The sequence below is a fragment of the Rana temporaria genome, chromosome 3 (assembly GCF_905171775.1).
Source record: "Rana temporaria chromosome 3, aRanTem1.1, whole genome shotgun sequence".
Lineage (NCBI taxonomy): Eukaryota > Metazoa > Chordata > Amphibia > Anura > Ranidae > Rana > Rana temporaria.
The window spans coordinates 340,648,688-340,661,130 of NC_053491.1; the positions used below are offsets into that span (position 1 = coordinate 340,648,688).

The 12,443-nt window shown below is 49.7% G+C and overlaps 1 protein-coding gene across 1 annotated transcript in view; it reads right to left on the reverse strand.

Annotated features, from left to right (window-relative positions):
- The window catches only part of GALNT10 (polypeptide N-acetylgalactosaminyltransferase 10), a 344,668-nt gene extending 337,253 nt beyond the window's left edge, over positions 1–7,415 (reverse strand). The window contains exon 1 of the mRNA XM_040345098.1: positions 7,143–7,415. Within this exon, the coding sequence (XP_040201032.1) occupies positions 7,143–7,280 (138 nt within the window). The 5' untranslated portion in view covers positions 7,281–7,415. The remainder of the gene's footprint in view (positions 1–7,142) is intronic.
- Positions 7,416–12,443: the final 5,028 nt, after the last annotated feature.

The following is a 12,443-nucleotide window of genomic DNA, read 5'->3' on the forward strand; positions in this document are numbered from 1 at the left end:
CGCGCAAATACCCCCGATACCTAAATAGAATACTTTCCCCCCCCCCGCCGCTGCCGCCACATCGCGCCGCCGCATCGAGGGACATGGCTAGAGGGACATTGCTGCATATGTGAGGGACATGGCTAGAGGGACATTGCTGCATATGTGAGGGACATGGCTAGAGGGACATGGCTGCATATGTGAGGGACATTGCTGCATATGTGAGGGACATGGCTAGAGGGACATGGCTGCATATGTGAGGGACATGGCTAGAGGGACATGGCTGCATATGTGAGGGACATGGCTAGAGGGACATGGCTGCATATGTGAGGGACATGGCTGCATATGTGAGGGACATGGCTAGAGGGACATGGCTGCATATGTGAGGGACATGGCTGCATATGTGAGGGACATGGCTGCATATGTGGGGGACATGGCTGCATATGTGAGGGACATGGCTAGAGGGACATGGCTGCATATGTGAGGGACATGGCTGCATATGTGAGGGACATGGCTGCATATGTGGGGGACATGGCTGCATATGTGGGGGACATGGCTGCATATGTGGGGGACATGGCTGCATATGGGGGGGACATGGCTGCATATGTGGGGGACATGGCTGCATATGGGGGGGACATGGCTGCATTTGGGGACACATTTAAAAAAAGTATCGGTATACGGTATCGGCGAGTACTTGAAAAAAAGTATCGGTACTTGTACTCGGTCCTAAAAAAGTGGTATCGGGACAACCCTAATGCAAATGAATGACATCTCAAATGTGAATCCCGCGATTTGTCATTCACACATCGGCACTTTGAAATCGCGGGCATTGAAATCAATGAGCAGCATCGCCTTGCCGCCGTCAATACGCTGCTGTAGCGGTTGTTTTAACCCTTTCTCAGCCACTACCGGGAGTTAAAAGCACTCCGCTAGCGACCGAAATGCACCGCAAATCCGACGGTAAAATAGCAGCGTTTTACCACTATATTACCGCCAACGCTATGGGCGGCACCAGTGTGAAAGAAGCCCAATGCCCTGGCAATCAGTGGGAGAAGGGTCCCATTACACTAGAGGTCAATAAGAAGGGCCCTATTACATTGGTGGTCAGGGGGAAGAATAGTATACCCCCCTTACAGATGGCCACAAAATATCATTGGTATCAGTGATTACTTATCTGAGAATCAGAAACTGCACCAGAAACCCCTAGAAACAACAGGGGAAACCCTAGGACTATATGGAAACATGGTTGGAAAAAGCTGCTCTAGACCAGTGGTGGCGAACCTTGGCACCCCAGATGTTTTGGAACTGCATTTCCCACGATGCTCCGCTACACTGCAGCGTGCATAAGCATCATGGGAAATGTAGTTCCAAAACATCTGGGGTGCCAAGGTTCGCCACCACTGGTGTAGACTATCGCAGATCTGAAGGTACTACAGTGAGCTGACATTCTAGAGCAGTGATGGCGAACCTTGGCACCCCAGATGTTTTGGAACTACATTTTCCATGATGCTGCACTACACTGCAGAGTACATGAGCGTCATAGGAAATGTAGTTCCAAAACATCTGGGGTGCCAAGGTTCGCCATAACTGCTCTAGAATGTCAGCTCACTGTAGTACCTTCAGATCAATGATAGTCTAGACCAGTGGTGGCGAACCTTGGCACCCCGGATGTTTTGGAACTACATTTCCCATGATGCTCCGCTACACTGCAGCGTGCATGGGCATCATGGGAAATGTAGTTCCAAAACATCTAAAATTTTAAAACACGGACACTTCTAGAACAGATGTCGGGGACACTGACACTTAGTAGATCAGTTTGCCGAGCTGAATCTATTAGCAGATCAGTTTGAAACAATGACATTCCTAGCACAGCCATTTGGGACACCGACATCCCTAGTAGATCAGTTTGGACACTGAAAGTACCTGTAGAGCAGTTAAGAACACTGACACTACCAGCAAAGCATGTTAAACACTAAAATGCCCAGCAGATCACTTTGGAATACTGACACTCAGTTTTGACACAGACAATCCTAGCAGATGAGATTGGAACACTGACACTCCTAGTAGATCAGTGAGGGACACTGACACTCCTAGTAGATCAGTGAGGGACACTGACACTCCTAGTAGATCAGTGAGGGACACTGACACTCCTAGTAGATCAGTGAGGGACACTGACACTCCTAGTAGATCAGTTTTGGACAATGCCACTCCTAGAAGCTAAACCTGGGACACTGGCACTCCTAGGAGATCGGTGTGGCACACTGGCACTCCTAGGAGATCGGTGTGGCACACTGGCACTCCTAGGAGATCGGTGTGGCAAACTGGCACTCCTAGGAGATCGGTGTGGCACACTGGCACTCCTAGGAGATCGGTGTGGCACACTGGCACTCCTAGGAGATCGGTGTGGCACACTGGCACTCCTAGGAGATCGGTGTGGCACACCTAGGAGATCGGTGTGGCACACTGGCACTCCTAGGAGATCGGTGTGGCACACTGGCACTCAGCTGGGACACTGACACACCTAGTAGATCAGTTGGTACAGTAACACTCCTAGTAGATCAGTCTGGGACTCAGTTGTGACACTGACACTCTTAGTAGATCAATCTGGGACACTGACACTCCTAGGATATCAATATGGGACACTGACACTCAGTTGGGACACTGACACTCAGTTGGGACACTGACACTCAGTTGGGACACTGACACTCAGTTGGGACACTGACACTCAGTTGGGACACTGACACTCCTAGTAGATCAGTTGGGACACTGACACTCAGTTGGGACACTGACACTCCTAGTAGATCAGTTGGGACACTGACACTCAGTTGGGACACTGACACTCCTAGTAGATCAGTTGGGACACTGACACTCAGTTGTGACACTGACACTCCTAGTAGATCAATCTGGGACACTGACAGTCCTAGTAGATCAGTCTGGGACACTGACACTCAGTTGTGACAGTGACACTCCTAGTAGATCAATCTGGGACACTGACACTCCTAGGATATCAATATGGGACACTGACACTCAGTTGGGACACTGACACTCAGTTGGGACACTGACACTCAGTTGGGACACTGACACTCAGTTGGGACACTGACACTCCTAGTAGATCAGTTGGGACACTGACACTCAGTTGGGACACTGACACTCCTAGTAGATCAGTTGGGACACTGACACTCAGTTGTGACACTGACACTCCTAGTAGATCAGTTGGGACACTGACACTCAGTTGTGACACTGACACTCCTAGTAGATCAATCTGGGACACTGACAGTCCTAGTAGATCAGTCTGGGACACTGACACTCAGTTGGGACACTGACACTCCTAGTAGATCAATCTGGGACACTGACACTCCTAGGATATCAATATGGGACACTGACACTCAGTGCCGATCCTGACCTCCCTGGGGCCCTAAGCAAACGTCATGTCACATTAAAGTTAAAGCGGGGGGGGGGGCGTTCTGCTGTTATTACATCTTACATTAAAGTGAGAAGCGGGGGGTGTAGTCAGCAAGTTGAGAAGCGGGGTGATGGGCCAAAAATTACTTCTCACTAGGTGGGGCCTCTAGTAATTTGGGGGGCCCTCCGCAGCTTTGCGGGGCCCTAAGTGGCTTGCATAGTGAGCCTATAGGGTGGATTGGCCCTGCTGACACTACTAGTAGATCACTGAAACTCTTAATAAATCAGTCTGGGCTACTGACACTCCTAGTAGATCAGTGCTACTCTTAGTAAATCAGTCTGGGACACTGGCACTTAGTTGGAACACTGACACTCCCAGTAGATCAATCTGTCACACTGACACTCAGTTGGGACACTGACACTTCTAGTAGATCAGTTGGGACACTGACACTCCTAGTAGATCACTGACATTCTTATTAAATCAGTCTGGGACACTGACACTCCTAGTAGATCAGTTGGGACACTGACACTCCTAGTAGATCAGTTGGGACACTGACACTCCTAGTAGATCAGTTGGGACACTGACACTCCTAGTAGATCAGTTGGGACACTGACACTCCTAGTAGATCACTGCTACTCTTAGTAAATCAGTATGGGACACTGACACTTAGTTGGGACACTGACACTCCCAGTAGATCAATCTGTCACACTGACACTCCCAGTAGATCAATCTGTCACACTGACACTCAGTTGGGACACTGACACTTCTAGTAGATCACTGACACTCTTAGTAAATCAGTCTGGGGCACTGACACTCCTAGTAGATCACTGCCACTCTTAGTAAATCAGTCTGTCACACTGACACTCCTAGTAGATCAATCTGTCACACTGACACTCCTAGTAGATCAATCTGTCACACTGACACTCAGTTGGGACACTGACACTTCTAGTAGATCAGTTGGGAGTGGGACACTGACACTCCTAGTAGATCACTGACACTCTTAGTAAATCAGTCTGGGGCACTGACACTCCTAGTAGATCACTGACACTCTTAGTAAATCAGTCTGGGGCACTGACACTCCTAGTAGATCATTGACACTCCTTTTAAATCAGTCTGTCACACTGACACTCAGTTGGGACACTGACACTCCTAGTAGATCACTGACACTCCTAGTAGATCAGTTGGGACACTGACACTCCTAGTAGATCAGTTGGGACACTGACACTCAGTTGGGACACTGACACTCCTAGTAGATCACTGACACTCCTAGTAGATCAGTTGGGACACTGACACTCAGTTGGGACACTGACACTCCTAGTAGATCAGTTGGGACACTGACACTCAGTTGGGACACTGACACTCAGTTGGGACACTGACACTCCTAGTAGATCAGTTGGGACACTGACACTCAGTTGGGACACTGACACTCCTAGTAGATCAGTTGGGACACTGACACTCAGTTGGGACACTGACACTTCTAGTAGATCACTGACACTCTTAGTAAATCAGTCTGGGGCACTGACACTCCTAGTAGATCACTGCCACTCTTAGTAAATCAGTCTGTCACACTGACACTCCTAGTAGATCAATCTGTCACACTGACACTCCTAGTAGATCAATCTGTCACACTGACACTCAGTTGGGACACTGACACTTCTAGTAGATCAGTTGGGAGTGGGACACTGACACTCCTAGTAGATCACTGACACTCTTAGTAAATCAGTCTGGGGCACTGACACTCCTAGTAGATCATTGACACTCCTTTTAAATCAGTCTGTCACACTGACACTCAGTTGGGACACTGACACTCCTAGTAGATCAGTTGGGACACTGACACTCCTAGTAGATCAGTTGGGACACTGACACTCAGTTGGGACACTGACACTCCTAGTAGATCACTGACACTCCTAGTAGATCAGTTGGGACACTGACACTCAGTTGGGACACTGACACTCCTAGTAGATCAGTTGGGACACTGACACTCAGTTGGGACACTGACACTCAGTTGGGACACTGACACTCCTAGTAGATCAGTTGGGACACTGACACTCAGTTGGGACACTGACACTCCTAGTAGATCAGTTGGGACACTGACACTCAGTTGGGACACTGACACTTCTAGTAGATCACTGACACTCTTAGTAAATCAGTCTGGGGCACTGACACTCCTAGTAGATCACTGCCACTCTTAGTAAATCAGTCTGTCACACTGACACTCCTAGTAGATCAATCTGTCACACTGACACTCCTAGTAGATCAATCTGTCACACTGACACTCAGTTGGGACACTGACACTTCTAGTAGATCAGTTGGGAGTGGGACACTGACACTCCTAGTAGATCACTGACACTCTTAGTAAATCAGTCTGGGGCACTGACACTCCTAGTAGATCATTGACACTCCTTTTAAATCAGTCTGTCACACTGACACTCAGTTGGGACACTGACACTCCTAGTAGATCAGTTGGGACACTGACACTCCTAGTAGATCAGTTGGGACACTGACACTCCTAGTAGATCAGTTGGGACACTGACACTCAGTTGGGACACTGACACTCCTAGTAGATCACTGACACTCCTAGTAGATCAGTTGGGACACTGACACTCAGTTGGGACACTGACACTCCTAGTAGATCACTGACACTCCTAGTAGATCAGTTGGGACACTGACACTCAGTTGGGACACTGACACTCCTAGTAGATCAGTTGGGACACTGACACTCAGTTGGGACACTGACACTCCTAGTAGATCACTGACACTCCTAGTAGATCAGTTGGGACACTGACACTCAGTTGGGACACTGACACTCCTAGTAGATCAGTTGGGACACTGACACTCAGTTGGGACACTGACACTCAGTTGGGACACTGACACTCCTAGTAGATCAGTTGGGACACTGACACTCAGTTGGGACACTGACACTCCTAGTAGATCAGTTGGGACACTGACACTCAGTTGGGACACTGACACTTCTAGTAGATCACTGACACTCTTAGTAAATCAGTCTGGGGCACTGACACTCCTAGTAGATCACTGCCACTCTTAGTAAATCAGTCTGTCACACTGACACTCCTAGTAGATCAATCTGTCACACTGACACTCCTAGTAGATCAATCTGTCACACTGACACTCCTAGTAGATCAATCTGTCACACTGACACTCAGTTGGGACACTGACACTTCTAGTAGATCAGTTGGGAGTGGGACACTGACACTCCTAGTAGATCACTGACACTCTTAGTAAATCAGTCTGGGGCACTGACACTCCTAGTAGATCATTGACACTCCTTTTAAATCAGTCTGTCACACTGACACTCAGTTGGGACACTGACACTCCTAGTAGATCAGTTGGGACACTGACACTCCTAGTAGATCAGTTGGGACACTGACACTCCTAGTAGATCAGTTGGGACACTGACACTCAGTTGGGACACTGACACTCCTAGTAGATCACTGACACTCCTAGTAGATCAGTTGGGACACTGACACTCAGTTGGGACACTGACACTCCTAGTAGATCAGTTGGGACACTGACACTCAGTTGGGACACTGACACTCAGTTGGGACACTGACACTCCTAGTAGATCAGTTGGGACACTGACACTCAGTTGGGACACTGACACTCAGTTGGGACACTGACACTCAGTTGGGACACTGACACTCCTAATAGAACAGTTGGGACACTGATACCTCACTTGTACAGGACAGTGAAAACAGACTGTCAGCTGGCAGTTGCCATGGTGCCCGCTGTGTCTCCTCACCTGTCCGTCTCCCGGCGCCCCTCCGGTCTCCAGGGTCCTCTCCTTGTACAGAGCCCAGAGCCCCACGTTGGGCAGGAAGAGCAGGGCGGCCAGCCCCAGCCCCAACGCCTGCAGCAGCCGCTTCTCCTTCCGCCGCATGGAAAGCCCAGCACCGCCTGCCTCCTTCTCTTCACCGACACACTGCACTGACAGCCCGGGGGACCGTGCCAGCCATCCACCGAGCGAACCGCCGGGAGAGGGGGCGGGCACACCAGGCGCGCTCCCGCTAACTTCGAACGCGTCGCCGCTACACTCTAGATCTAGGCTTTACTGACATGTCCGGGCCGTACCGCGCGTGTCCGCCAGAGGGCGATATCGGGTGTCCCAAGCTGAGCGGTGTAGAATCAGCTAATCACAACTTGTGGGGCTGCCCTGGTGTGGAACTACAAGTCCCAGCAGTGCCGGCAGGGATACAAGCTATACACACACACACACACATTTTTATATCAGTTACCAATACTATTTCTTTGTGAAAGACTACCTCATCTTTAAAGTATTTAACTGTTTGCAAGCCATGGAGGCTTCTATCTCTGGAAATGTTGGTCTCCTGGCTGTCATGCTGATCCTCAGGCTTCAGTATTTGGAGTCACACACAGAGAACACATACACAGAGAAGGCAATCCTGTCTATTATAAAACCATGTGTGTGAGAAAATAGTGCAAAACCTCAGTATTCCTGGAATATTGGAAGGCCATTCTTCCTGAGTGTACAATTCGGGGGGAGGGGAGTCTTCTTCCTGAGGATACTATTAGGGGGGAGTCTTCTTCCTGAGGGTACTATTAGGGGGGAGTCTTCTTCCTCAGGGTACTATTAGGGGGAGTCTTCTTCCTGAGGGTACTATTTGGGGGGAGTCTTCTTCCTGAGGATACTATTAGGGGGGAGTCTTCTTCCTGAGGCTACTATTAGGGGGAGTCTTCTTCCTGAGGGTACTATTAGGGGGAGTCTTCTTTCTCAGGGTACTATTGGGGGGGAGTCTTCTTCCTGAGGGTACTATTGGGGGGGAGTCTTCTTCCTGAGGGTACTATTGGGGGGGAGTCTTCTTCCTGAGGGTACTATTGGGGGGGAGTCTTCTTCCTGAGGGTACTATTGGGGGGGGAGTCTTCTTCCTGAGGGTACTATTGGGGGGAGTCTTCTTCCTGAGGGTACTATTAGGGGGGAGTCTTCTTCCTGAGGGTACTATTGGAGGGAGTCTTCTTCCTGAGGGTACTATTGGGGGGGAGTCTTCTTCCTGAGGGTACTATTGGGGGGAGTCTTCTTCCTGAGGGTACTATTAGGGGGGAGTCTTCTTCCTGAGGGTACTATTAGGGGGGAGTCTTCTTCCTGAGGGTACTATTGGGGGGAGTCTTCTTCCTGAGGGTACTATTGGGGGGAGTCTTCTTCCTGAGGGTACTATTAGGGGGGAGTCTTCTTCCTGAGAGTACTATTGGGTGGAGTCTTCTTCCTGAGGGTACTATTGGGGGGGGAGTCTTCTTCCTGAGGGTACTATTAGGGGGAGTCTTCTTCCTGAGGGTACTATTGGGGGGGGAGTCTTCTTCCTGGGGTACTATTGGGGGAGTCTTCTTCCTGAGGGTACTATTAGGGTAAGGTGACTAGATTTGTTTAATGAAATCCGGGGACATTTTTTTTTTACTAGTAATGGTGGCAATCAGCGACTCTCTGCCCGTCGCCACTGCCACCCACCTCACAGCCTGCAGCCTGTTAAGACTTACTCTCCGGGCCCTGGCTACTACTGGGTGGGGAGCGGAGGAAGATCACTCCGCCAGGGAAGGCAAGGAGATAAGCAGGCAGGCGGCTGGCCAGGACTTGCGCCAAGGCAGAAGAACATGTAAACGGAGCTGGATGGGCATGCGCCCTGAAACTGAAGAAATATTCCCTCCGCTCCAATCAGCACATGATCATCAGAAAGGGGCACAGATAATGGAAAAAATACACCCCCTAAGCTAGTAGGAGTGGCTATTATTCAGATTTTTTTTTTTTATTCTGCATTGGCTGTCTTTGAAATTGCCCCAATCCCTGTTCAAACCCAATCTGGGGACAAAACCGGGGACAGACTTGGCCCGGGGACAGTGTCCTCAATCCAGGGACTGTCCCCTGAAAATGGGGACGTCTGGTCACCCTATATTAGGGGGGAGTCTTCTTCCTGAGGGTACTATTAGGGGGGAGTCTTCTTTCTGAGGATACTATTAGGGGGGAGTCTTCTTCCTGAGGGTACTATTGGGGGGAGTCTTCTTCCTGAGGGTACTATTGGGGGGGAGTCTTCTTCCTGCGGGTACTATTGGGGCAGGGAGTCTTCTTCCTGAGGGTACAATTGTGGGGGGGAGTCTTCTTCCTGAGGGTACTATTGAGGGGGGTCTTCTAGTGAGGGTACTATGGGAAGTGGTCTTCTTCCTGAGGGTACTATTGGGGGGGGGTCTTCTTCCTGACGGTACTATTGGGGGGGGGTCTTTTTCCTGAGAGTACTATTGGGGGAGGGGAGTCTTCTTCCTGAGGGTACTATTGGGGGGGTCTTCTTCCTGAGGGTACTATTGGAGGGGGGAGTCTTCTTCCTGAGGATACTATTTGGGGGGGGGGTCTCCTTCCTGAGGGTACTATTGGGGGGAGGAGTCTTCTTTCTGAGAGTACTATTAGGGGGGTCAGACTTCTACCTAAGGGTACTATTTGGGGGGGTCTTCTTCCTGAGGGTACTATTGGGGGGAATCTTCTTCCTGAGGGTACTATGAGGGGAAGTCTTCTGCTATTAGGGGGGAGTCTTCTTCCTGAGGGTACTATTGGGGCAGGGGGAGTCTTCTTCCTGAGGGTACTATTGGGAGGGAGTCTTCTTCCTGAGGGTACTATTGGGGGGGGGGAGTCTTCTTCCTGAGGGTACTATTGGGAGGGAGTCTTCTTCCTGAGGGTACTATTGGGGGGGAGTCTTCTTCCTGAGGGTACTATTGGGGGAGTCTTCTTCCTGGGGGTACTATTGGGGGAGTCTTCTTCCTGAGGGTAATATTGGGGGGGGGGTCTTCTTTCTGGGTGTACTATTGGGGGTGGAGTCTTTTTCTTGAGGGTACTATTGGGGGAGTCTTCTTCCTCAGGGTACTATTCATGGGGGGAGTCTTCTTCCTGAGCCTACTATGGGAGGAGTTTTCTTTCTTAGAGTACTATTGGGGGAGGAGTCTTTTTCCTGAGGGTACTATTGGGGGAGGTTTCTTCTTCCTGAAAGTACTATTGGGGGGGTTCTTCTTCCTGAGGGTGATTTTGGGGGTGGGAGTCTTCTTCCTTAGCCTACTATGGGGGGATGGGAGTCTTCTTCCTGAGGGTACTATTGGGGGGGTCTTCTTCCTGAGGGTACTATTGGGGGAGGGAGTCTTCTGCCTGACTATTGGGGGGGAGTCTTCAAACTGAGAATACTATTGGGGGCGGGGGAGTCTTCTTCCTGAGGGTACTATTGGGGGAGGAGACATTTTCTTCTAGAGGGTACTGTTGGGGGGGGTTCTTCTTCCTTAGGGTACTATGGGGCGAGTCTTCTTCCTGAGGGTACTTTGGGGGGGTGGTCTTCTTCCTGAGGGTACTATTGAGGGAGGGTTTTCCACTTCTTAATTGGACTGCAGGGGATGGCACAATCCCGTCTATGAGCATGGGTGTCAATGATTCCACTGTGACGGGAATGCACGGCGACCGTGAGCCAAACACGCTCGTATTCACGGATCACTTTTTAGGGAGGCAGTAAACACTACCACTAGTGTGAAAGTAGCCTAACAAAACTGCATTTTTAGGGCTGGTTCACACCACATGCAGTCCTGGACCGCATTAAAAACGAACCAACCCTTAAAGAGGAAGTAAACCCTTCACTTTTTTTTTAAAACCCTGCAAGAGAAAGGCATAATGAGCTAGTATGCACAGCATACTAGCTCATTATGTGTCACTTACCTGTGATCGAAGTCCTCCTCCATCCCGTCCACCGCCGCCGCCATGTCCCCTCGTTGTTCCTTCCTGTTATCGCCGCTCCGGAGCTGTGATTGGCCTGAGCGGCGATTCCGCATGCTCGTCTCAATTGTAAATATCTCCTAAACCGTGCAGGTTTACGAGATATTTCTTTCACCTACAGGTAAGCCTTAAAGGAACACTAAAGTTAATTTTTTTTTTTTGTAAAATAACAAACATGTTATACTTACCTCCACTGTGCAGCTCGTTTTGCACAGAGTGTCCCCGAACCCTGTCTTCTGGGGTCCCTAGGCGGCTGTCTCTGCTCCTCCTCACAAGAGCTTTCCACCTTCATGCGAGCGAGCTGAAGGTGGCATAGCCACCGACTGTATAGCCACCGACTGTATCACTTGGCCCCGCCCCCCGGCGTGTCATCCGCTGTGATTGACAGGAGCGCCAGCCAATGGCTGCTCTGCTATCAATCCGTCCAGCCTAGCCAATCAACGGCCAGGCTGGGAACCGAAGAGGATCACGGGGACGCGTGTGGGACTTTCGAGGGGTGAGGTAAGTAAAACGGGGGTCGTTACTGTAACGGAACTATGTATTCTGCCTGGACATCTATAATAATCCTACAGTGGGACATACAAAGAACAAAATGACTTGTTACAATTGGATTTACCACATTATATTCTGAGCTCAAAGGGTTAATGGTAGAGTGACTTTTGGGCACAGATTGAGCCAGGAGATGGGGTGGCAAGTGAATCATAATTCATGTTTGCAGGATGTCTTGAGATATCACAAGTTGTTGGCTATTCAATGTGAGGACACATTCTTTTGAAAGGTGTTAATTGCATCTACTCCTAGACAGTTCATTGTCCCTTGTGTAAAGGTGTTAATCCAGGTCTGCTCCCAGACCTCTAATTATGTATGCTAAATACTGTTTATGTGTGGAATGTAATTGTCGGAGACAGAGCGTCTGTCTGGGGATGTGGATTGGAAGGAGATCATTGTGTGATGTGTGGGTGGGGAGTTTGATTGTTCATGTGCCTTGAAAACTGTATAAAATCTCAGAGTGAACCATTAAAGTAGCCTACTTGACCCTTCAACACGTAGCCCCGTCTCGTTCTTGAAAGGGCATTCTATGGGACTATTATTCTGCTCTTTTTACAGCTGCACCTGACTCTCTCTCTCTCTCTCTGGATCTCGTGGATGGGATTATACCGTCTTCACTCGCATACAACAACTTGCCAGGGAAAAGGACGTCTCCAACGGCTGATACCCCCTCACTAATGGGGTAGCCGTTACAGTTACCATCGGATGTTTTTTCACCTTAATGCATTGGATGCATTAAGGTGAAAA